Raw genomic sequence first — 27,703 nt, forward strand, 5'->3', positions numbered from 1 at the left:
ACTGGAGGCAAAACCACCTCATCAGTGTTCTCCACTGGCTTTCCTAGGCAAATGGAAAAACACTGAATGCTGTGGGCCGCCAGTTCATCACCACATGAATGGCCCCAGTATGGTAAAACCGCCCTCACTGCCCGCAGCGCACATGGGCCCTGGAGTGTTTTTTCCCCATGGGCTTCAATGGGGCCCAGCCCTCCCCGGGGCCATGGCTCTGACCGGATGGGAGTGGCAGCCGGACAGATGGACATTTGGGGCTGGGTCTGCCAATATGCAGGTATCAGCCGTTCAGGCTGTCTGTTTCTGCTGACTGCTAGCACAGATTAGTTAGCCTCATAAACAGCGTTCAGCCATAAGACAAAAATGTCCTGTAGCAAATCCCCGGGATTTAGCAAAACTGGACCAGAAGGAAGCATTTGTATTAAATCCACAGCTGCAAAGCATCAGCGTTTCTTGTTCCCAACTACACTGGCAAAATACTTGTCTCAATTTCTTTTCATGTCATCACATTAATTCCTTCTCATAGTTTTCCATAACACACCCTAAACAATGTGTTGGCAAAAGAATGGCTATAATGTGTGGTGGGGAACATGCCTGCGCCGTTACCTCCTCGTCTGAAGCACTACGGGTGCCTGGCAGCAGGGGCAAGTGCCCACGTCCCTCGCAGGGCAGGCGCTGGCCCCAGGGACCCATCCCAGGGACCCCTTCCAGAAAGCTGGGCTGAGAACAGAGGTGAGGCTAAATAGAAAATGGTAAGAAAGAAATTGTGTGACTTCATCTACAGCAGAAGTTCTTGTCTGATACTGAATAAAAACACAGCTGCCTAGTTTTCTCTGCTCAGTTGAACAAGAAGGTCAAAAGTCACCCTAAAGTGCTCAAGATTCTGTTTCTAGCTTGGCCACAGGCTTCCAGGAGAAAGCACGTGAGGAGCACTGCTCTGATCAAAGGCAAAATATTCTTTAAGCAGAAAGTTGGGTCAGCGCTCAGTTCTCCAAGGCAGTGGGAGAGCTTTAATACAACCAAGGCATGGAGGCCCAGCACAGCTCTTCCCTTCTCCCCTTCTATTCCAACAGCTCTTCTGACAAGACCTAAAGGGAGCAGAAGTCTGCTGGCTTGGGCTTCGGTCCCTGATTTCTGCTTGAGCCAAATACCTGCAACAAGGCACTCGGGGATTAAACAGTCACACAATAAATTGTTGTTCCTATTGTACTGCAAATTGTAACTTTTTGGTTAGCCCAAAGGTGAACAGGTCACTCTGCGAACTTTATCATTGTGCTGCCTTTTCTCTGCATGCAAAATAGTCTCATGGTTTTGTTGTCATGGGGAATTCTTTGCTATGACGATCTGCTTACCTAGCGTGAGAAGGGTCAGTGTGTAACAACTTAATTGGGTGAGTCAGATTGATACACAAATCTAACCCGTATGTGAAATGAAAAAGCAGTAAGAGTGATGGGTGAATTTACAGCTTCAGGAAATGTCTACATGCTTTTGCTTTGAGTGAGCATCGGAGCAAACATGCAGTATGTAAATGTCTTTGGTTGCACAACCTCCTGTGCTGCGCTGCTAAAATCCCATCCATTTGTTCATCCAGAGCAGCTGAGCCTCAAAATCAAGCCTGCTAGTGCTCTAAAAGCTGAGATCTGTGGGCGATCCAGCCTGCAAAGAGAATACCAGAGCCTGTTTACGCTTCTCAGGTTGCATCCCAGAGACAAAATATGCTGGGTCAAAACAGAAAGCACATTCGCCACAACCCCAGCTCCCTGCCAGAATGTTTTCTACATGCTGATGCAAACAATCTCGAGGCCAACGTCCTTGTGCTCTCATGCTTTCTGGCTTAGTAGGATTTCGTTCTGAGCATTCGTTTCCTCTAAAAAAAAAGAATTTCCGATTCCTCCCCTGGCAGTGGGGGGCTCAGCCTGAAGCTCTGCGAAGATGCGTGCCTGCCTTCCCCAGACGCCCAGCCAACGGCAGGGCTGAGGACTCTGCAGGCGCTTGGCCAGAGTGGGGGCACCTCCACGGCTGCACAAATCGCCAAAATTGTATTTTTTTTCCCCCCTCAAAATCCACCTTCTACTATCGTATAGGTAGATTTTGAGAAAATCCACACCCAAGCACACGTGTTTGTACTTGCATTTGAGAAGAATCTCCTCCAAACATACATATGCTTGGTTGGAAAAAAATATCACAGGGATAAAAGAGATCAAGCAGGGTTAGGAGACAGATGGGGAAACAGGAAAGAGAAGTAAAATCTTTAAGCTAAGCAAAAAAAAAAAAAAAAAAAAAAAAGGTTTCTTAGTTTCCCATCACTTGTCAGAAGTGGAAGGGTTTTTATGGTTTATTTTTTTCATTTTTATTGCCCTTTGACATAATTCTTAATATACTAGGTAAGACTGCAGACTTTTTTAATATACTGTCGAAGTATGTTAAGACTACAGACTATTTTTAGTATACTGGGTAAGACCCTACAGCTGAACTGAAATAGGTTTCAATTTCTGTTTCTGATCATACCATGATGAATTTTTCTACTTGAAGTTAAAATAAAATTAGGTGAGGTTTTTTGTTTGAGACTAGTGAAACTATAATTATGAACTTACCAATGAGCTTCTGGAGAGGTCAAGACATTTCAAATGCTTGAAAAAGTTAGAACAAGGTTTTGTTCTGATAGATTTGGTTTTAGCACAGGAAGAGAGTCCTGCCTTTGCAGATAGATTAGAAAAGTCATACAGCAGTGCTAGGTGCCTGTGGTGTGGGCTCACGAATTTCTTGCATATTAAAACATTTGTTATACCCCCCATATGCATGTTAGACCTAAAGCTTTTCATGCCTCTACTATTTTATTTGTTGATCTACTGGTCATAGCTGACTCCTAGCCTTATTTGCCAAAGAGCAATGAGGAGTATTTATGCACCTCTCGTCACAATGATGCCCTTGCATTTCTGAAGTACCTGCAGATGACAGACTGTACTCGGTCTTCAGCAAACAGAAGCAACAAGCCAAAAGCTATTTGACCCAAACAGGTTTGGAGGAACTTTGGCCTGCTTTTGAAGAACTCTGAGATTAAAGAAAGTAAAAACCTAGCATCCAAGCCCATGCTGTCAAGCTCTTAAGAGAAAGCACAAAGCAGCTGGCAGAGTGGTGGCAGCAAAATACAACAGCAGGGATTGAAGTGGATTGACGCCCCATCACCACACATTGGGCTGCTCAAAGAAGTTGCATTCTTCACAGTTAAACTAGAAAGAAAGACTAACAAGGAAAGCCCTGAATTCCCTGCATGTGAGCTGCTCCACCAGGTTCCACGTACACCACAAAGTTGTTCCACATCCATTCACAAAAAAAAGTGAAAATATCATGTAAATGATCAAAATAAACTGAAAACAGTAGGTGCCAAATATATTTTTTATTGTTTGATAACACTGTAAAAATATAAACTGTGTGAAGTATGATAAAACTTCTATAAAACAAAGAAGGTACATCTTACAAAATACAAACATTATCTCATTAACAAAAAGGGGAAAATATAAAGAAAATATTACAATAACAGTACCAGTTTCTTCCTGTATTCCAAAATTTACTGGAAAATGTTTAAATTATGCAGCACTAAGATAAGTTACTTCTATTTTCTCTATTGATTTTAAACATGCATTACGTCAAACAGAAATAAAACCTATTAATCAATACAGAAAATGTTATTAATTACCTAGCATTGCATGTAGATTTAAGGAGGGATGATGCAGCATCTATTATGCATTATAATTACTTCCCTTCCCCCGGGCTTACAGATTTTAGCAACTGAAAATAGCTCAATTATTCAAAATAAGACGAACAGTCACTGAATTAGCAATAAACTTGGATAAAGGAGCAGTTATAGTAAAAGTGGTTTTGTCACAAAATTATCAAATAAGATCAGATATGCTTCTTTACACAAAGTGATGCCCTTGTGACAATTATCTCTGTGTCTGCCAGAATCCTGAAAGCCCTACCAGAAAGGTAAGATAGTGAAATCTGAACCCTATTAATGTCAACAGAAATCCAGAGAGCAAAATCTCATTTACAGTTCTTGCAAAGAAACACCCATGCCATCTGACAGTGCTACTATGAACAATCCCACTTACAACACCTTCTGTTTTCACCACAATGCAAATCCTAGAGAAAGGAGTGCTGTTCTCAACCTGCTGCTGTCCAAGCAGCACACAGGGCAGCTGGAGATGGTTTCCACCTTCTCACCTCTACAAGTACCTTTGCATGTCCTTCTTCATTAACTCTCCCAGACAGTTAAGTTCACCTTCAACCAAACTGTTCAGCCCCTGCCACCTTCTCCAAACCCCACAACAAAGCAGATAACAAAAAATTTCTGGGACTACCAGGTGCATCCGCTGAGAGTTAATTCCATAGGGGTTTTTGTTTGGTTGGTTGTTGGTGTTTTAAATGAAACCCATCAGCCAAGCATTCCTAAAATTTGTGGCTTTCAGATCTGGTACACAGGCAGCGCTGATGCGTGTCACCCAGTGGCCCTGTCAGTTCCTTTTGCTCGTTTCACACGTGCTGATTACATTATTCCAAAGGAGGCTGGAAGTGTTTGGAGGTGTGACTACCCTTTCCTATGCATTTGCACAGTTATCTAATATGAAGATTTTAATCACTTTTTCAGATGGTACTAAAATAATCTATGTTTATTTGCAGTTTTTTGCTATTCAAAGTACTAAAAATAGACTTTAAATATAGCCCTTAACAGATGAACTACTTCACGTTCTTACACGGGAACAATTTATTTATCCACTGTAAACGTTGCCACTGTCCCTTTGCAGAAATGTATTGCTTTTAATCATAATCAAATGCAAAATCATTTTTAATTTACCTGGAAACATTTGGGACAGAAATATGTGAACTAATAACCACTTAACACACAGGTGCTACCAGCTAAAACTCAAGCAATGTAATTTCGTGGAACAAAAGAGAAATAGAAAATGCAAGAGGCTGGATTTTTTGCTGAGTGGATGTATATATTCTTAAACAACAGTAAAGTGGACTTCAATTTTTGTGAAAATATTTATGATTCAAAGATTCAAGAGCAGATCCTTCTTAGTATCAGCTACAACAGCTTTCCTAACATTAACAACCAGCTGAGGATCCTACTGATCACATCAAAGATGTACAGATCCCATTTCTTTGACAGCCATTTGTTACACAGTGTTTGTTGTTTAAGAGCCACCACTCACAGAATAAAATTAAAAGGTGAAACACAAGCTTGATGATGGAGTTTTGGTTAGGCCAATACAGCCAACAGTTACTGGCAAGCAAAACCCCTTCCAGTATAAGAAATCAACAGTGTAGCAAGCAAGCAACAGTGCTAGTAAGCAGACAAGCAACTTAATATACGAGGAAGCTGCTACTGACTAGCAGTAATAGTCATCTTTTATTGACTTTTCAAACTAAAGTCGAAGGCAATCTTCTCACTCGTGTAAAGCAGAGAGGAATCTGGGCCTGAGGCCAGGTATATATCTGTATCATCTCTGCTATTAAAGATTTATTCTATTGTGTTTCTAATTCTGTGTTACATTTCAAGATATGCCCAGTTTACATCAATTAAATATAAGACAATTGTCCCACTAAAAGAAACCACCAATGTTTACAATTTTGTAAGAAAAAAGAAAAAAAAAGACACTGAACTCAGTGACTTTATAGTTAAAATAACCTAATTACATAGTTCTTAAAGTAAGGATATCAATATACTGAAATGTTTTCAATGTTTAAAAAAAAAAAAGAAATACAAAATAATATTGAAAATTCACAAGAAAAGGTTTTCAGGACCTTTGCACAACCCTTTTCAAGAGTAGTGATGCTCTTAAATGTCTTTACAACTCCAGTTATAAAGATAGAACCAGCTTCTTGAAGGAATGGGACCTGTGACACATCTTCTACGTATGGTTGTTGTTAAGATTGTTCTTATTAAAGAATCTCCTTGCTTCGACACTGCTAAGTGACACAGAGCAGCGAGACGGATTCTCCTTTCTGTATTCAATGCTTTCCATCATAGCCTGCTTGATCACCTGGAAAACAATTAACAATGTGTCACTCTGGGAAAGTTAACTAAGTTTTAATGATTTAATGATAATGAAAGATAACTAAGTTTTAATGATTTATTAACTGAAAGAAAAGACCCTTTCAGATCTTAACACCTGTTGCTCCTAATTTCATCTCTACTCCATCCTCTGAACAAAGTGGTTGCTGAGTATCACTTATGAATTCCATTTGTTTTATTGTATAAAACAATTATTTAGATGTAGTTAATAGGTATGACAGGATATCACCAACATCAAACAAGTCACACAGGAACATACTAAATGAACCATCTCAACTGAGTCCCTGCACAACACTGAAGGGTAAATGAACAATGTAAAAATCCATACTTAAAGGGTGTATGAAATCATAACTATATTGAAACATTAAATCCCCACTTTCACTTCCTTGGTCCCAAAGCAACAAGATTTACTCACTACACTGAAAAAAAACCACACTTTTCTTTATCTGGGATGATGATTTAGACCTGTGAATATGGAAAGCCACTCTACGAATACTGTGAGAAAAGGGTTACCAATCACAGCCCTGTGTTACTGCTAGTATCAATTAAAAAGTATAATTAAATACCATGGAGAGAGCTGAGAAGGAAATTTCCACAGATCTTTGCAAAGTAAGTTCAATTTTCCTTTTTTTTTTTTTTTTTCTTAGAAAATCATCATACATAAAGGCCTGAGTATAAAAACCTGAACATAAAATCCTACATCCTCTGCAGTCACATTTGCTCAGTTACCCTGCAGGGCTTTTGATGTTAAAATGACAAAAACAACACAGAAATGGCAGTAGAACAGAGCAGGAATGGGAGTGGATCCTAACAAGCACAGGGTCAAACATTACGGAAAGCACACAGACCATGCTCCCATAGTTCTATTTGGAAGATAGCCACCATATTAAGTCAATCTTCATGGTCCTGAAAATATTTTTATCTGCTGGAATAGGGGCCTCTAGCCCTTTCAGCAGCCTCACAGATTATTATTGACAGAGGATCATATATAGTTATGCTTACTATAAAACTGATATTTAGGTAGTACATAAATGGAGGTCAAGTGAAAGACCAAATTCTCTTCACCCAATTCTTACTGAGCATCTCATCCAACTTTCTTCAGGTAAGTCCAGTCACTGGGTTACTTCCAGTAACTGCATTCTCTACTTCCCTTCCCAGGCTGGAAGGACGCAAGTTGGCCATAGAATCATAGAATTATTAAGGCTGGAAAAGACCTTCAAGATCATCTGGTCCAACCATCACACAGTTTGTAATGATCAGCATGCTTATACATAAGCTCATAAAGAACCTACCTTGAGTTTACTCCATCTCTCATTAAAATAAAGCAGATTTTTTCCACTGACTACAATGGGCTTTGATCCAGCTCAATTTTCAAAATAACAATGGGCACAACTAAATGCAGGAAGCACTTTATATGCCAAAATAATCAGGCAAACACTGAAATAAACTTCTGTACCTTTAGGATGGCAGACCCAGGGGTTTACCTACTTTCCCCTTTAACAGTCTAGACCCTTTAAGCCCCTTCCACACTGGTGTACATACATCTATATTATTGAGGGTGTTGAACTCCATTAGATCATGAAGCCTCTTGAAAGCAACATTGGGATACTGGAAGTTGAAGGTAGAGAATGGTGTATTTGGATCATCAAAAATGTCAAAGTCTGCAAAATCTTTCTCTTCTTGTGTCTCTCTTGGAACACCTGCATATGAAACAAAAACACAACTAAAACTTACCAACTTATTTTTTAATTTTTTTTTTGAAATCCCTAACTGCTACAGATAGACTTAAGAGTCATTTCAGGGACAAAGCATTTCTAGTCTATAAACACTACATCATTATAAAACTTCAAAGGAACACCTAGATTCAGCATCCAAAACTACTTGCTCACCTGGAGCTTTATACTTCCGGAAGTTGATGTTTGCCAAAACAAAATGGATTATAGTTGGGCAGTCTTTCTCTGAAGAGGTATCCTTTGGTTTAAAAACATAGCACTCCTTCAAGCCCTCTCGATCAAATACATTTGGATCTATTTTCGGAAAAGGAAGCTTGTTCATTTTGGCCCATTTTTCAGCAAGCAAAATTTCCTAGAAAGATAACACAATATATATAAGCGCTCAATGCAAAAAGGGATTTTATCTAGATGGATACAGGTATCCGCACTAGAAGCAGTTTTATTATCTCACACTTCTTTACCACAGAAGGACTGATCAAGTCCATCTTTGGACAGGAGACCCAGTCTAGCAACTGAGCAACTCATTCAGCCTGCCCAATCTTCATCACCTGTGATGATTCACAGGAAGGAAAGAGTTGGTCTGTCATATAAATCTTTGGGTGAATTTACAGAGCTGACAGCTAGAAAAAACCATCTGTAATTTTACTTGCAAACTGAGTATCAGTGCTATGGAAACCAGTGAGGGTTAATAAACACCGATCCACACGTTGTTATGTTCGTAGTCACATCACAGCACAGAAGAACATTCGAAAGCATGCTAAGCAAAGAAGTAAGTCAGGAAAACAGTCTTCTTTTTCCTCGTGACAATTGAGTAAACAAAATAATTTGTAAATAATGACTCAAAAGGATGTAATGAGGGTGTGTGAGAGGAAGGGGAGGGAAGGTCAACATATTTAATCTTTGTTTTGAATGAAATTGGGGCAACTGTTGTGGATACACAAGAGATTAAAAGATAGTGGGTGTAAAATGATAAAACAAGAGCAGAGTTATCAACTTCAGCTGGCTGATTTTCCTATGTGTTGGAGTAATAAAAGTATATTAGAGTGCAACCATAGATACAACAGGCCCAACTCTTGAACTGACATTTACTCTTTGTAATGCAAGCAGAGCCAATGAGATTGCAGAGTCAGTAAACAAAACTGGTTTCTGTCCTTTAGGCCATCACCATACAACCTCTGCCTGTGGACTATTGCTGTGTATTAGCTGGAAGTACGTCACTCTTTTTATTATACACATACTTGTGCTTCAGAAACAAATGAACCATTCCCTTCACCGGTGGCTTTACGAAAATCTAAGGCATCATTTAATTTTCCCATTGTCTTTTCTTGCGTAAAATGACTTTGCATTTTAAAAATTATGGTTTATAGAAAAACTTTCAGGATGACATACTGATACTCCAACCAATCTCTCCATGTTATGGTATGTTCACCAAAATGGCACAGAAAATTGCAATTGCTGGAAACAGAAAGTTGAATGCCTAGGCAGACTAACAGAGACAAATATAAACAGCCTTTTACACAGACTCCATGTGCTGAACATAAAAAACTGGTGGGAAGAAGAGTTTCAGGGGAGATGATGACACTGCATCAGTAAATCTAGCAGACAGGGGAAACAGTCCTGACAAAAAAGGAGAGAAATTCTTAAACAAATAGAAACTTAAAGGAAGAAAGAAGACTGTGGGATTGAATCAATTAAAGAAAGATGAAAGGCACTGCTCCAGTTCCTCTCAGTGCTCCAGGTGGCCCCCACGAGACCCAGAGATTACAGAAGTTACTCCTTTCTAGTCATCTGAGGCTTGTTTTTCTCTGCGTTTGACAACAGTGATCTAGATTTCGTTTTGGCGTGGTGTTATTTTCACTGTTGCTGTGAGGTCTTGTCCTTTGGTAGTATGAAGGAAAAAAATGTTTTTTCCTTGTTCTAATTGAAAATTGTCTATAAAGCACTTTTACAAAGAATGCCAGGTGTTTCTCAAACAGGTATTTAAGTTCTTTTTAAAAATTCACTTGGGTTTCCAGTAAGTGTTGCCTCTTCTTTAAGACCCTCTCAACAGACATTTTAACTGTTACTGTTTCTGCGTCAGCTACCAAATCATCCAATATTAACCTTTTCTGACCAAATAGAGCTGCCTGGATGCACAACTTGTACATGTTGCACAGACAGCTATGCTTTCCACACTTGCTACAGTAAGTAAGCAGGTAATTTAATCTGTATTTTTCTGTGGTTGTTTTGCTCTGGCATGACTGGTGTTAGGAATCCTACTTAAACCAGTACTGGGATTATCCTAGAGACATGAAAATGAACAGTTAGTCCCACTTTCAAAATGTTAAATATTTAGCAATACCAGGGTGACTGAAAACTTTTCTACAAGATGATGACAGAAAACCATTCATTTGCATCACTGAGAATGGTTGTAGAGAGCTAGAGTGCTAGCACAACAGTAAATTTAATTATTTCCCATTGACATAACATTCTGCAGTTCAACGTGAAGGCAAGACTTTCATAAAAAGCAACATAGCTACTACTTCTAACAATGGTTTACAGAGACCAAAACTGTATTTGTCTACTTTGTGTCAGTTGCATCATGGGAGTAACACATACAGAAACTAAGGCAGAGTGGAATATTCTGCCTTGATGTGGAAACAAGTCGCTCCAATGCTGTAGATGGGCACTATGGTCTTTTGGAACCATGAAATGTGTGGCCAACCCAACTGGAAGAAAGAAACTGAGTCAACATAAATTTATTAACGCAAGGAAAGGAATGGCCTGTCTTACTTACTTTGAAGGGAGGGCTGGAATCACTTGGCCTTGCAGAAAAATCAAAAGAGATGATGAGATCAACCCCTCTTTGAGGTCTTAAGATAAGTGGATATGGCAGGTTAAATGTAAGCCCGCTGTCCACGATATGAATCTTTTTGCTCTTCACATCTAGTGGTTCATATATCCTCTCAAACTCATCAGGATCTACGCAGAACAAATAAAAACAAAACAATACAGGAAAACAGCAATTAAGAACTGCAATTTTGATGGGGTTTCTAGTGTTTCCCCAAGTACTGAACATTCCACAGAATCTAATCTTTGGTATTGCAGCTACACATACTATGAACATATGTATAACCTTAATTCTCATCTTAACAACTGGAGAAGGAGAAACAAAACAGGGCTGGCAGGGACCTCAGTAGGCCATGCACAACAACAGCCTGTCCCAAGGCAGAAGCAGAGGTGGCTCAAAGCATAACGGATGGGGACAGATGCCCAGGTTTGACCCTTGCATTCCCAGCTTTATCCCTTCAACCCTAACAACCCAAGACACAAAGGAAAGTCTTTACAGGACGTTGAGACAGATTACTAACATACATCCCTGGTCCTACACTCCCTGTCCAACCTTCTCCTCCAGGTTTCCTCCCAAACCTTCTGTCCTTCCCAGATCTTCTTCACCCAAGTAACTAGAATTTGCCCACAAAGCTTTGAAGTGGCTCTGCTCCTGAGTGCTGCTCATCTTTGTCTGTTTCTGACTATTAAAATTAAGACTAGCAAGTCAAACAACTTGCTTTTCAACCTACTCCAAACCTCATGACCTCATACTCATTACTATACTAGGAACAAAAAGGAACAAAAAGAAGTGAGAACTCATATTAGTATCCAAAATTTAAGCACTGAACAGAATTAGCTACTTACTGCCATGGTATCGTATAAAATAGTCTTCTATCCCTAATGACCAAACTTAGGGCGAAGATGATGTTTTCTCTTCGACTCCAACATTCCCTGGGTGCAACTCAGGAAAGAACAAGCAATCTTTGCACTTACCCAAGTCCCTGGATACTGCTAAACTACCCCTGCAGTAGTTAACACTTTGCTCCTGACAGTCTTTTCTTGCTCTAGATTTTAAAACTATTTCTGATGCATGTTTTGGCCATTTGATTGAAAACTAATGATCATATCTGTAGAGGGCAGTGTAATCTAAGCAGTGATGAACAGAACACTGTAACTATTTCTTGTATAATTAAATTTCCTAACACCAACCTATTGGCAATAAAAGTCATCTGAAAGTATGAGCAATGTGAATAAAATCCATCAAAACTGATTCAAACTCTATTTCATTAGAACAGCTTTCCTTCTTCATTTCAGGATCCATGAGAAAAATGTACTGTTATGAGCTGAAAAAATGCTCAGATTACGTATTTTTTAATTTTTATTTCTGTTATTATTATTTACTGAAAGTCACTTTGATGAGAAATGATCCACCTATTTCCTAATATTTGCACTGATTTCCATGAGAGAAAACACTTTCAAATGACTGCCTAGTGTTAAAGGGCTGAGTGAGAGCTTATTTTAGCATTCCTGGTATATATGCTCAAAATACTTGGCATCGTTGCCTTATTTTCTTCTTATTTTAGAATTAGATATATTTCACAGCCATGAATTAGCATAAATCAGTGAAAATATATTAGTCTTTACCAAATTCACTATAGTTCAAAACCCACTGTTAGAAACATACACCTACTACAGATACTTTTAAGATAACTAAAACAGTTTTGTTTCCTCCCTCCTTCTTTAAAGGCAATATTTCAAACACAATTTATAATTTATTTTAAAACCTTATTCTCAATAGAATTCCTAAAAATTGCAAAAACATCTTTTTAGTTTACTCTTAGTTTACTTCATAAAATTTGAATTTGAAGCCAAAATCAAGTTAACAATTATCTTTTAAACAAAACTTGTACCACCCAGAATAAGATATTTTAAATGCTAAAGCACTGTAATATCATCAATAAATTTATAATTACCACAGTTTTTTTATTAGTCATGGACTCCTGTAATTACAAGAGAAATTCAACTTAAGATTTTTGCTTTTTTTTTATATATATAATTCCTTTCAGAAGTATACTTGTAATCTCTGAACTGAGAATAAAATTAAATGTAACTTATGTCTCTGTTACTGGGCCAGAATTCCAAAAGCAATGAACATTATCCAGTGCCTATTTATTTATCTTAATGACACGAATTTAAAGGCAGACTCGGCATGGAGTTTGATTTGATTTACACAATGGAGATGGAGGCCAGAAGCAACACACACCAACCCAGTGAGATAAGGCAAGCAGCCAGACTGAGCCACAGGTCAGGGCACTGCAGGTGAGGCTGCAATTGCTCGTGGGAGATGTGTAATGTACAATGTGAGTCCCTGGTGCTAAAAGAAGCCTTGTCTACTTTATACCCTGTGCTGTAGTTATTCTGAAGGGCTGGATAAGAAACCTTTCTTCTTTTTACATTTTAGAATACACGAATCCAGGACAATCACTTTACATACTCTAGTAGCCCTGCTCAACCAACCCATCATTATTCATCAAGCAGTGTGAAGACTGAAAGGAGTATTTATGCTTTGAGAGCCTCGGACATTAATTTTCAGCTCATGCAGACTGCCTTTATAAAAGATGCATCCATATTACGAGAAGCTTTCAGTCCAAGCTACCAGCTGAGAGAAGCACAACATGTTTGGGAGCATAGCTCTGTGTGAAACCAGCACAGCATGCCTATCTCATTTGCAGTAATCGGATACACAAACGGGTATTAAGAATGGTTTAGAAATAAAAGAAAGAGAATGTTCCAGAGGCCAAACTTTGTCACAGACGGCAGCTTCAATGAAAGTAAGAGAGATGAAGAGGGCATTTGCTATTGACGTGCATCTACTATAACAGTTTCCATAAATACTGAAGTAAGGAAGCAGAGACCGAGTTATTTTTTTTCCTTATTGTTATTCAGTTGGCATTTTCTCAAGCAATTTTGGTGTGTTGTAATACCAAAGAACAGAAACAAAACAACTCTGAGTTCACAGTGAAACTACTCATGAGGTGTAAAGTTTTAAAGCATATTTGAGAGCAATTAAGAACATGCTCAGCAAAAACTGAATCCACAGCAGAACGATGCCAACTATTTTGAGCATATAAACCAAGAATGTAAGCCCGAAAAAGCTAGAATTACCAAACTACGGTACACGATAAAAAGACGATAAAATCACAGTATAGTTCAAATATAGGAACTAAGTTGGCATTTTCACTGAGTTAAAGCCCTTAATGATCTCACATTTCTACTGCAAAAGCAGTTTTTGTATATATACTCTCTGCTCCTGCACTGGAAGGAGTTAGATGCTGGTCCACTGAAGTAAGCAGCAGTAATCCCACTGATTGCTGTACGAACAGAATCTGGGGCTGTAAGAATGTTTGCTTCTAAGCCGACAGCACACCCATGCTGAAGTCTTAAAACTCGGGCATGATTTGTACTCCTGGGAAAAGGGAATTATTTAAATGCCATGGGTTTGGTGGAGAACAACATCACCAGGTATGTGCATGCTGGGAACACTGAGCATGTGATTCTGTTTCTAAACTACTGCCTGGTCGTACCTGTTTCACTTCCTAAAGGATTTTTACTTTCAGATCAAGCAGCTGGGATCTCTTCAGGGTACTCCAGAGACTAAATTCTGCCCTCCGTAATGCCTGTAGTATCGGCTTATGCCTACCACAGTTCATTCTCCACAGTGCGACTCAGCGTGTCTGTGAAAGGCTTGAGTCAACTGGAGATGTAAAGCATTATTTATATCCTTTCTGATTCACTTACTTCTCCCTTTGGGGCCTGTTAATAAGAAAAAAAGTAAGTTCTACAGCAATTGAGACTTCTCTCTGTACTCAAACCGCTAGCTAAATTCTCACTGATAGGAATAAATATGCAATGCTTAAATGCAGCCAGTGCCTTGCTAATACACAATATTTCAAATTTATTCCAAAGTTTCCTTTCTATTTACTCCTCTGGACTCCTAGGTTCTTACATATTCACTAGCAAAATTCACTAACACCATTAAAATGTGGATACACTTATCACACTACTGAATGATTAAATTTTATATCAACTACTGAAATTTCATCTTTTGTTTTGTCTTTCTACTACCCTTGACTACATTGTGACTATTCACAGCTGTTAGATCTGAGTTGTTAGTTCAGGTTTATGAGTGTGGGCTTCAACAAACAATAAAAATTGCAGCTAAATCAAACTTCTGCCAGACATTTTAGCCAGAGAATTTTCAGGTGATAGGCACTCAAAAGTAATTGTATCAGAGGAGCAGGCTCATTCCATCAAACCTGCATTTTATTTCAACTGAAATTAAGACCCAGGAAGCTGATAGTTGATACTGAAGATTATCCACATCTTAATTAGGCAAAATTCTCATCAACTGTCATTTTTTCCAACCATGAATCTATTACCCGCTTTCCTGCCTCTTTTACAAGCACTATAAATATTAAGATTACCCAGCTGTAAACACCTCTGAGATGGTAAAAATATTTAGAAAGTGGAACACAGATGGAAATTACTATACAACCACTCAAAGGGATTTGTTACATTAACAAATATACATTAGAGACCGTCTGCTACTTAAGCTTTTAAACGACATCTGGTATTTACTATTGCATAATGACCAACTAGGACAATCTATTTCCTCTGAACAGAAAATAGGGGCTGGAGTGACTGTTGTTATTATGAGGTATGGTTGGCAGTGCTGTGCTGCCATGTGAGAGCATAGAAGGAATGGAGATTTGCAGTTCCTCAACTTGAAGGATGTCAACAATAAACCCCAAGCATTGCAATATGAATCACAGAAACTGTGTGTGGAGGCTCCACAAAGTATATATCTTCCCATACAACTTTTCTATGGGGAAAGTCACATCCTTAACTCAGTGCTCTGTTGCCTACCAAGGAAGAAAAAAGAAAGGCACCAGTGCCAGAAGAATACTCAGAAATTCATAGGCTTCCAATAAGCAGAGTATAAGTAACACTGTCTATAGGAAATCTTCAAAATACCGTTCAAATATGATTCCTAATTCTGTGCAGCTACTGTCCTAGCCACCATACACTTCACAGTTTGAGTAAATGTTACCACACTGAGGAACTCACAGCTTCACAATAAATAAGCATCAACACGGGCTTTCTCCAAACTAACCTGCTACGGCTGCATCTAGTTCATCTTCCTCCACGGATTCCTGAGTTAGAAGGTCTGCCAGAGGAGAGAGTGGGTAGCAGCTGTTGAGGTTCAATCCCAGCATGAAGTTGTGCACTTTTCCAGCACGCCCTTCCCTGGTGTTGAAAAGAGCACTATCACCCACCAAAGCCATCAGCATTCGCTGCACCCAGCTTTCTTGGCTGCTGTTCTGATATTCTTGGTTTGCCTCAGAATTCTCAGTGCCTGTAGAGGCAAATGAAAATAACCAATGGTGAGACTGTTAATGTGTGGAGTATAAACCAAGATCTAGTAAAACCAGGGTCTAGTAAAATAAAGGACCTATTACACAAAACTATATCCTTCTTTCAAGAAGCTATGGATTAAATGAAGGAGCTTTGATGCAAGAATTTTACTAAGAAAATAGAGAGAAATCATCCTCTTTCCTTCACGGGCCAGTGAAACTTCTCATTGTGCTACAGTAGTGTAGATGTGTTCATCAGGAAAATATGCTGGGACTCTGTTAGACGACCTGAACCGTTTTTAGCTAGTCTGGCAAGGGCAACGAGGATTTAACTTTAGCTGTGCTGACAGCCAAAATGTAAACTCTCCTGTGCTCAGGTAACAAACTTGAATCAGGAATGTCCATACTATGCATACCTAAATTCATCCTGATGTGCATTACACCCTCCTCCATCCTTTGCTGACTGCTAGAAACTCAGCTCTCCTTAAGGAGCCAAAGTTAGTCCTCTGAATCTTTACAGAAGCAGATTCAGTCATTCTCCTTAAAACATCCCTCTACCCTGTCCTTGGAAAATACCACTCTTTTAGGTTTAGAAAGAGACCTTTGGGTGGCCTCTGCTCAAAAAGAGGTCATTTCTATTTCACTTTACTGCAAGCACTCACAGACTTAATTGCATTCTTCGCAGCCACAGTAGATACAGGGTATGTATAAAGTTGCAGATATTAAATATAAATTCTGTAATATCTGTATAAACAAGAATGCTTGTTGAATGCTTGTAAACACAGGAATTCTACAATATCTGAAAATATCATTTCAGTAAACTATAGACTACAATCAATATTAAGTTTTAATTAAAGAATACAATAAAATGTACTCTAATGTCTATAGCCAGATGCTATAGACATTAAAATGACATGGACTGGTGTGACCTTACATTCATAGCCTCTCATAACTTGACCTTTTTTAAGAAGATAACGCAGGCTCAGGCTTTTTATATAAACAGAGAGAAAACAAACATCAAACACCACAGGGTTTTGAGGTCCAACATCTGTACAAAAGTATCCTATAGAATTAAGAAAGATTACTAAATGCATACAAATCAGATTTGTAGGTTGTCCACTATGGCTACAAACTGAAAGAAATGTAGTGTTTCTTGCTGCTGGCTTAAACAGTGCTTCTAGTACTTAAACAGGAAATCTGCAAATAAACATAAGATGTGGTATCACCCATTCTCTATTATTTTACACATAAGGGGAAGTGAAGTAGTAATCATTCAGCTGAGCTAATGACTCAATCACAGTCTCATTTCACAGAATTTTTTTTTCTTCCTGCAGACCCTAAAATTACAAAGGAGAACATAGAGCTTCATTCCTGCCCTTGCTTTAGTTTTTAAAAAATAATTGAAATTTTCAGGTGAAAATCACTATTCTCCAAAAGTATCATCAAATACAGAAAGCATTATTAGGATGAGATAGAGAACCTGACTAAAATCACAGACCTCTGTAGGTGGTTCAGGTGCCTAAATTTTTTAATAGGGTCTTTTTTTTCCCACTGACCAGTATTCCACATGTGCTTGTGCCTCTTTTGGGAAACTGGATTTGGGCACTGTTTAAAACACTGTGCTAACTTAGAATTTCCTGTATAAGATGTCATTTGTACAGGAGCTAAAAGACATCTATGAATGCTGTAAACACAAAGTAAACCATTCTCAAGTAAGTATTTGACAAGTAACCCTTAAAACAATGGGTAGTGCTAGTCTGCTGTGCTGATAACAATTCAAACATGCCTCTGAGCTCAGTATCTTGCTGGACTTCAGGAGATCCCTGATTCAGAAAGGCTAATTTTTGGATGTACATGAAATCTAAGAGCACTGTGAAGCCTTGTTGTGCTGATGCCAAGACTGAAGACATGCAAGAGAATTTGTCATTGACTTGAGCAGCAGACACGTGGCCAAGCCAAAGGCCTTCTGAGGTCTCTTGTTCAAGATTTCTCTATTTTGCTGAGCCACTGGCTTCTTTAAGACCCTTGTACCAAGCAGGCAGGTTTTATACTACTGGTATAAATGACCGCCCTCTTTTCTAAGGGACTCTTGATATGACTAAGAATGGGATTTGACAATCCACAAACTTGAATATGCTACAAGAAAGCTGATGAAGAAAGTAAACTATGAAATAAAATGTGGTGATTTCCTTACCTTTTGGATGCTGTGATTCATCTTCACTGTCTGAACTGTCATTACTTACAAGGTGCTTTAGCCTAATATTTTCTGTTGAAAGAAACAAAAAATTACTTGAAACTGCTACAACTTAATTGTCAAAATAGCTAAGAAGTTAAAAAAAAAATAAGGCATAAAACTGGTACTTTTCCTAACAGGAAATACAGCTAAGAGATTTCATCTGTTGTGGACATCTCTATAGTCAGAATCTGATCACAACATATTGGCTTTAGTTTGCAATTTTTGCAAAGCTCCTGCACTGAGAAGATTAGCCAAAAGGCTGAGAAAGCAAAAGGAAAATGTAAAGCAGTACACACCACCCGCTACTTCATCATGTATCTGATACATTCCATTCACCTTAAATAAAATTTATAGTTTTTATTGTCTCAATAACTCCTAGCAAAGTTGAAAGACAACAGGAGTTCTGTTAATTCAATACTAATTTTTGAAAAAGAAGAACACAGCCTCATTCATACATATATGAACCCATTAAAATAGTGGGGAAAAAACAAAAGCCAAGATGGCTATTAAAGTGTTACTCAAGTATGCCTGAAAAATAAAGGCCAGTGCAGTTACAAAGGCAGAAGAGACAACTGTTTTTACCTCATAACAGGAAGTGGGAGAAATAAAAACAGAAATGAAGGAACTCCTCTGGCAAAAATATGTATTTTGTTAGAGTTAAAGCTTTGTTTCTAAAATATCCACAAAGTCATTACTAACTGTTCACTACTATCTTGAGAATTATTTCAATGTCAAAAATGAGTACGGAAAAAGAAACGCATTCCACTCCCAAGTCAGACCTGTACTGGAGGTTAATTCATGTGAAAATGAATTACGGACAGACAACATTATTTTTGCTAAAGTCTCGTTTATACCACATATAAAGTAATTAACCAAGTTTAAAATTATGGAAGGAAGTCTTTCTTGAAATACAGTCAATTTTCTATGTTTTATGAGCAGCCTCATCTTGGAAGCTCATATTCTACAGAAACTGGAGATGTAAGCTGAGGTCCAGTGCTGAAATTGTATCAGAGAGACCTCTGGAAAATAAAACACTTTTGTTCCCTAGTATAATGTATGATAGGAATCATCTCTATAATCCGAATTTGGAACCAGTTGAAATAAACTGAATTGGAATGAACTTGATCGTATGATCAAGTAATTATTTTTCCCAAGGAAAAGTGAAAGTAAATAATCATCTACTTTTTCTCATAGAAGGCTAATGTAGATGTTGGTCTCTGTTGGGCTCACAAGGGGAGCGGAGGGGCAGGCACTGAGCTCTGCTCTCTGGGGACAGCAACATGACCCAAGGGAACGGCACAGAGCTGGGACAGGGGAGGGTCAGGCTGGGTGTTAGGAAAAGGTTCTGCACCCAGAGGTGGTCGGGCACTGGAACAGGCTCCCCAGGGCAGTGGTCACGTCACCTAGCCTGCTGGAGTTCGAAGACCATTTGGACAACGCTCTCACACACAGGGTCTGATTTTTGGGTGTTCCTGTGTGGAGCCAGGAGTTGGACTCGGTGATCCTTGTGCGTCCCCTCCAACTCAGGATATTTTATGATTCTATTCTATGATGGCACACACATCATTTAGTCTGTAATTTCTATGCAGTATCAAAGCAATGGCAAGTTTAACTGTAGTTTTTGCTCAAGGATAAAATCTAATTTCTTACAAGCATACCAGGTTGAAAGAGAATATTGAAGAGAGATTCACTGTAATATCAAGTGTAAAAAAATACAGCTTTGTTAACTTCTGTAATGAACAGCAAATACAAATGACCACCATTACTGTTTTTTTCTGAAGAGGATTATGCCCTCTTAGACTTACATACAAGACTATAAGAATACCTACAGAAAGAAAAGAGCTCCTGTCATCATGTATTTTTCCTTAAATACTTTTTAATACTCGGTAGGTCTTCTCAAACACTACCCAAAAATATCAACGGTAGACAAGCACACACAAATGCCTACCATGTACAAATTCTTAAGCAATAACATGAAAAACAGGTAAAAATAAACACTGGTGACCCCAAAAGGAAGGTAACAAGAAGAAATGCAGTTTTTGGACATCAAATAATCTCTTTAAAGTAAACCCCATGAAAAATTGATTATTTATTGCTTCTACGTATGAATAATACCTGATGTGTGCAACTGTGTCTCTTCTATGTCCACTGGCATTTTGCCATTCACTTCGGTGGTACCAAGATTTTACTGGGACATTTGCAGCTCTGGCAATAGATTGTGGTTCTGCTCAAATCAGTATTTTCACATCTTATCCCATTTTAGTGCATACTTTTTTAATTTTATGTGAAATAAATACAGAGACTTCAGCCAGGGATGGGAGATAAAATTCTGTCTGTCAGAATCTTAAAAAGCATAACATAGACCCTTCCACTCTCAAATTCATTGACAAAGATCCTCCATTAGTAGGCGTTAACATTCATGAGGTGTACTAGAAACATGAACCTGGAGGAACAGGTTTCATTTTCATCCATAAATAATACAGTATCAAAAAACTGAAAAACATCTATTAGGAGAGAGATATAGCTGAGGGGCTTAGGGATTTGTTTTTTAATCACCTCAATCTGCACTCTCTCCCCACACTTTTAGAAAAATCTGGCTGTCTAGTACAATTTATTTTTTGTTTTAAAGACATTTCCCTGTAATGCCCTCTGAATAGGAAAACCGTATAAAAAAACCTGTTCCATTATCAACAACATTCTCAAATAAAGCATAATAAAGTATATCCCAAGCAAATTGCAACTCTTTTCTTACAGTTACTTTGCCATTTGAGCATTAGCAGTGGAACCGAAATCACTGAATTAGTAAGCAAAGGATCACATACCAACAGCTTACTTGTGGCTAGAAAGGAATAATCTAACAATCCAGAGACTATAAAATTTCTTTTTACTCAATTAACTCCTAGAATAGCACAGTACAGTGTTTAGCAATTTAAAAGTAACTATTTGTCATCTTTTAATCTCCAAAAACTAGCAAAACAACATAAGAAAGGGTGTTGGAATCCTACCTCAATGAAAATATTAGGTGGATATATTCATGTGATGTTCAGTACCTCTGATACTGATCAGAAGCAAAAGTGAAAGAAAGAAAATTACTAATCCTCTTTCCCTGACCTCACTAGCACCTACCAATGCCAGTAGTTAAACTTCTTTGCATTACACATTCTCAAAATGACTACCTGCACAGTGCCATCGTTCCGCAGAGAATTCACTGAATCTTGTTAGCAATTGTTTCGCTTAGTAGTACAAGTATTTACTAAAATTACCTAATTCTTCTTCCATGGTGGGACCTTTATTTTGAGAATTGGAGACACCGAGCACTCTGTTAAATAATATAGAAAATGCACTGCCCCAGACACCTGAAAAGGAAAAGCAAACGATGAGTGGAGGCTGGTAGAAGGAAAAACAAAACAAAAAAAAAGGAAAAAAAAAAAAAAAAGAAACCACCTTGTACCGCACTATTTAAGTAGTTGCTTTCATTCTGACCAGACCTCTGATTTTAGAACAAACTCAGGTTTACCAGAAACCAAAACCTCAAAATTCCAACCCATGTCTCTGAAATCTTTCAAATGTCTATCTTCCAGCAAATTAATAACTGTACTTCTGGTTTTACACTTTCTGTGAATGCATTTAAAACCACTACTACTCAATGCTACTGAAATTAGTTTTAAGTTTCCTTCTGTCTCATACTCACCCATTAAGAAATGCAAAGGATTTTCGTTGTACTTCTTCACCACTGTCCCCATAAAAAATTTGCTTCCAAACAAATCAGGAGACATAAAAGTGCCATACTTTGCCATACCAATCTCATATGGACTGAATTCCACCCAGTCTGCAAAATAAGAAATAAAAAGTTTGTTTAGTTAGCAATCTCAATCTGAATAGAAATAGAGGATGAGTATACCTGAATGAATAAGACCCTGTCCAAGGAATGTAACTGACAGTAAATTAAATGCTAAACAATCAACAGTAATGACTTTTACATCGTGCAAAGTCAAAACTTTTATTTCAAATGAAGAACAGCCTCACGCCACAGTGAAGAAGGAATTCTCATTCTCTTTTATCACAACAAAATTTGGTGAAAAAATAGGAGGTTGGAAAAACAGATGTAAAAAAGTAGCCACCAAGAATGAGAAAAAACAAAATGACATCTGTTTTTCATCTCATGCTTCCATGCGATTCCCCTTCACATGAAGTGCCAACATGGGTCTAAGTTCAAAGTTTTCTTTTCACTGGGATCCTACCAAATATATCATCCAAATATGCAGATGTAAACAACAAAGGCAGCAGAAAAATTATTTGAAATCACAAGAAAGATTGTTATGTTGTGAAGGATTACAGAAGAGGAGACATTTGGATTCCACCAAAAATAGTTTCCAACAAGAAAATGCAAAGCTAAAAGACAGTTGAAGAAATTATTAGTACCAAATTATGCCAACATATGTACATGCCAGCTTATGGAATAGAGAATTCAGTACAAATATGAAACAAAATGTTCTAATGTCATTTCTGATTTAATCGAAAAAACTTCAGAAGCAATTTCCATTCTACAGTGTATGTCTTTTTTGAAAATGGATTTTTAGTTGACTTTGAAATATTTTCTTTGGTACCAGTGGAGTTGCTAATATCTGAGAACTCACTTCAAAAAGGGAGCAAAAAGGAACAAAAAATATTGTACGTTTTCATTATTTCATTCAATCGTCTATCTTAACTTCCACATTTTTAATAGTCATCAATTTGACTTCTTCTATAACTAAATTAGAAGAAAAATTCTGAAGCAGAAAGTCAAAAGAAAGAGCTTTAAAAATCCCCCCAGGTCATAGGATGCCATCCACTCATCCAGGTATTCAGTGTTTCCATTGAAATGTTAACCAGAACGTTAACCACTTGTACTGAAAAGGAAAGATTTAATTATGACTGTTGTGAGTTTCACTGGTGGGGCAACACTTATCTACATTGTCAGATACAACATCCTATTTTCCGTATCAACCACCCACAAATAAATTTTCACTGTTATTGGAACAGAGGGAAATTCCTTTGGAGACCAGTCCAGGAATTTAAAGCTATTTCCCTTTGAGTACCATCAACAGCAGTTGGAAGATACATATTTCAGAACCATGTTGATAATGAAACTATTTAGAATTAGAATTAATTTTATCTGTGATAGTCCACCTTTTTTTTTTTCACTAAAGATAATTATTTCTCAAATCATATACTCCACTCAGGAAATAAGACGTCTGTCTTAAAATTAAAGGACTTTAGCTTCTGCCATTCCTGAAGCTCCTTGAGATAGCGGCCATTCAAACGAGCAGGACTTGAATGTTCCAAGAGACAAGCCTCTCCCCGAAGGTCAGAAAGTGAGAGTGGAACCCTATACAAAGAGAAATACTTGGTGTTTCAGAGAATTTCTGTCTCAGTTAATCAGGTTAGTTCCTTGCCAGTGGCTTGAGCCAAAATGTACTGAAGTCAAAAGTCTCAGTCATGCTCACTGATTGCACTTTGGATGTGGTCCTCATGTAAGAGCATAACTACATTCCTACGTACCAGCCTTCAGCTGGCTCTCAGAAGGGAAGACAAAGGTAATAATTTCCCAACAATACACAACTAGCAGCCTCAGGATAGGGCACATAAATGCACAGACAGCACTCAAACACACACACACGCTCACAGAAATGCTGGTAGCTACCGTAAGTTTACTACAAGTAGTTTCAAGAGCAAAACCCTAAAATCCAAATTTCAACTGGTCTGGCATTACAGCAGCAGGAGAAGTGGCAAATGAGGCTGTTAGAGGGATGGAAGCATGCAATACCAAAGCCAAATGTTAAATTACACTCCCCTCTTTAACACTGGATATCAGTATCTCCTTATCATTAAAGAAGCTATCTTAATAATAATAATAAATTAAAAAAATAAAAAAATAAAAAACTCCCTCTTAACTAAATCACTGTAATTATGTTCAGTTATAATGATTACTGCAGTTCTGGGTATGGCCGGTGCCACCAGGGTCAGGAATACTATGAGTTGGGAAAACATGCAGAGCCTGGGGCATGAAAACTATTAGTAGCTGCATGAAATCTTGTACCATCACTCCTCACAGGAATGTTACCTGATATAATTAATGCATTTCAACTTGAAACTACATGAAAGATCTCACCTATGACTATAATCTAGTAAATAAGAAAGTGTAAATATTTTTCTTCAAAACCTACTACATACTTCATACCAGAAGTAGCTGTTCAGTTCTAAAAGGAGAAAAGAAGCTTAAACAGAAACAATCAAGATCTAGCATTCTATATGATAATAAATGTGATGGTCTCAAAAAGGGAAAACAAGATCCATTGACAGAGGCAATGCCTTTTTTGTAAGCTTGAGAATGATAAGGCTCGAGAAACTTGACCAGCCTTCAGGTAGTTCTGGACTTGTTTAGAGGCCATTTCCAACCTTACTGATTCTATGATTCTATGATTCTATGATTATTACCTAAATATCATTTTGTTTTTTAGAAAGAGCAAATAAGGAACCCAAATAAAATTCCTCAGAAAACAGAAGGTCATCTGTAGTGGGTTTATGTGGCGGGGTTTTGGTAGCAGGGGGACTACAGGGGTGGCTTCTGCGAGAAGAATCTAGAAGCTGCCCCATGTTAGATAAGGGCCCTGCTGCTGGCCAGAGCCTAGCCAATAAGCAAGGTTCTTTACACCACTGTGAGAGCATATTTAAGACAGGTAAAAAAAAAGCATTGGACACAGCAGCTGGGAGAGAGAGAAGAGTGAGAAACAGCCTTGCAGGCACCAAGGTCAGTGAAGAAGGAGGAGGAGAGGTGCTCCAAGCACTGGAGCAGAAGTCCCGTGTGGTCTGGGGTGAGAACCATGGTGAAGCAGGCTGTCCCCCTGCAGCCCATGGAGTACCACGGTGGAGCAGGGTTCCATGCTGCAGGCCATGGAGGAGACCACGGTGGAGCAAGTGGACCTGCACTGACAGAGGCTGCGGCCTGTGGAGGTCCGCTGCTGGAGCAGATTCCGGGCCGGACCTGTAGCCTGTGGAGAGGAGCAGTTTGCTCCTGAGGGATGGACCCCGTGGTACAGACCCGTATCTGGAGCAGTTCTTGAAGATCTGCTGCCTGTGGGAAGCCCACACAGGATCAGTTTGGGAAGGACGACATCCCATGCGGGGGACCCCACGTGGAGCAGGGCCAGAGAGTGACTGAGAAGGTGCAGCGGAGACAAAGCATCAGGGACTGACGACAGCCCCCATTCCCCCATTCCCCTGTGCCGCTTGGGGGGAGGAGGTGGAAGAGGGTGGATGAGGGGAAGGCATTTTTGATTTCTTTCCTTTGTTTCTCACTTCTCTAGCTTGTTAGTAATAGGCAATAAATCTTACTATCTCCCTACTCTGAGTCTGTTTTGCCCGTGACGATAATTGTTGAGCGATCTCCCCATCCTTATCTCAACCCTTGAGCTCTTTGTGTCATATTTTCTCCCTCTTCCCCTTTGAGGAGGGGTAGTGAGACAGCGGCCGTGGTGGAACTCGGCCGCCCACCCGAGTAAAACCACCACATCATCAAAAACCAAAACAGTTACAAATATGTTCAAATGAAAAGCTTTCTGATTTCTAAGAAGAAAAGCAGACATTCTCCTATCAAAACTGTAAAATAATTTACAACTTCATTTTCTATTATGAACAAATTTTTGACAGCAACTTTTCCACATACTCTTTTTCAGAAATCTGGATATCACATGATTTCTAAACCTTGGGCAAGCCACTTGGTGCTTCCCTTCTCAGTCATGTATAACTACATAGGCATATATATTCCTGTGTTTGTACAGCACCTAGCAAAACTGGACCCTTTCTCAAGTGAGGCTACTGGATGGCACTAAAAACTGTGAAATAAATGAAAGCAAAAGCCTCTTTTATGTTACCAACAGTACTTTACACTGTGCAAGAAGTAAAAAGGAGTTCATTTCTAATTTCACTCTTCTTATAAAAAGGAATAATCCTACTTGTCTGAAAACGTTTCCCTTTTACTGTTTGATATATTAATGTTCAGCAGCTTTCTGCTGTTGGAGAAACACCAGCTTTTTATCTTGACTCTTGTTATTTGCTTAGCTACTTTGTGTATAAGCAACATTCTTTTCAGTTCTTAGGAAATCTTTTTTCTTTTTTTGTAGAAGATAGAGAACAAAACCTGGCCACCACTTACCATTCCACAGAAACCTAAAACAGTGGTAGGATTCATTCCCAGGGACAAAAAAAAAAAAAAAAAAAAAAAAGTAAAAAAATGCATTTGACCTAAAATACACTCACTTTGTGTTTCCATTTTACTTGGTAATACAGACAGGTAAAGATGCATCTTAAAAGCCAAGAAAAGGCTCGGTTCCAGGATATGCCATGAGGAATATTCCTATTCAATACCTGTTCTCTAAAGCCTGTAACTCTGATAGACAGGTGCCCACGTACTGCACCAACCAAATAAGTATCCACATAAGGATGTGTTTGCTTACTCCTGAGTAACTCCTTGTTATCAGATTCTGCTGTCAGATTCCCAAAAGCCACTGAGCACATGTCCATTTTCCACATGTCCATTTCCCCATCATATTCTAAAACCATCAGAACTGTCCTTATGATGTGCTGCTTTGTTATATACTTTGGCATCACAACTTTCTATTCTTGTTTTAAATTAAATCTCCCTGTAGTTGGTTTGCAACAGTGTGAATTTTGTTAAGCCCCAAGGAATGTTTAAAATCATGCCAAATTCTTTCCTAATCCTTGCCATGACAATAATAATTTCAAAGTGTACCCAAGTTGCATGATGGAATTATTCTCGGAAGTTTTTCAAAAACAGCCATGCACATCTCTCTCCTTTTCTCAAATGACTCCACACAGATTGAAAACATACCTGCAAACATAAGCTCTGAGACATCTGGTTTGACATGGAGACATGTAAAGAGTGGGAGAGCACACTGTGCTTTATTGATTTTCTCCTTCATGTTACTCAGAGTGGTGTCCATTCTCTGCACGAAAAGAAAGAAGTTACGTCCAAAAGGATCCTATAACAGCCTGCTGATATTTCAGAGACTACTTTTTTTCCCAGAGTTCTCAAATACAGGAAAATGGACAAATTCGTTTACTTCAAGAAAAACAGACCAGAAGAATTTGTAAAAGGAAGCAATTTGCTAGAATGTCTTTTATCTGCACAATTCAGGAGGAAAGGAGTAGGCAAAGAGTTGATAGGAAGGTCCATTGCATCATTATATAATGCATTATAGAATCCAAGATAACATGACCACAAACAAAACTGTATTGTTGGACAATGCAAGTTCTTCCCCTTCGTTACTGTAAAGAAAAAAAAAACTAGGAAAAACCTTCTCTTATTCAGAACTGTCATTAATGATCATATAATGTTTTCCAATCTGTGCTGTTTCTGAGAAGTCAGGAAAGACTG

At 38.5% G+C, this 27,703-nt stretch overlaps 1 protein-coding gene across 6 annotated transcripts in view; it reads right to left on the minus strand.

Moving 5' to 3' along the window:
* Nucleotides 1-3,372: 3,372 nt before the first annotated feature.
* PLA2G4A (phospholipase A2 group IVA) overlaps nt 3,373-27,703 on the minus strand; it is a 116,772-nt gene continuing 92,441 nt past the window's right edge. For all 6 annotated transcript variants that reach the window (XM_035537142.2, XM_035537143.2, XM_035537140.2 and 3 more), the window contains 9 exons: nt 27,158-27,272; nt 21,959-22,096; nt 21,531-21,623; nt 18,226-18,297; nt 15,791-16,033; nt 10,583-10,767; nt 7,963-8,158; nt 7,616-7,773; nt 3,373-6,041 (listed from right to left, as the gene is read on the minus strand). In XM_035537142.2, the coding sequence (XP_035393035.1) occupies nt 5,910-6,041; nt 7,616-7,773; nt 7,963-8,158; nt 10,583-10,767; nt 15,791-16,033; nt 18,226-18,297; nt 21,531-21,623; nt 21,959-22,096; nt 27,158-27,272 (1,332 nt within the window). In that variant the 3' untranslated portion in view covers nt 3,373-5,909. The remainder of the gene's footprint in view (nt 6,042-7,615; nt 7,774-7,962; nt 8,159-10,582; nt 10,768-15,790; nt 16,034-18,225; nt 18,298-21,530; nt 21,624-21,958; nt 22,097-27,157; nt 27,273-27,703) is intronic.

This window comes from Cygnus atratus, chromosome 8 (genome assembly GCF_013377495.2).
Source record: "Cygnus atratus isolate AKBS03 ecotype Queensland, Australia chromosome 8, CAtr_DNAZoo_HiC_assembly, whole genome shotgun sequence".
Taxonomy (NCBI): domain Eukaryota; kingdom Metazoa; phylum Chordata; class Aves; order Anseriformes; family Anatidae; genus Cygnus; species Cygnus atratus.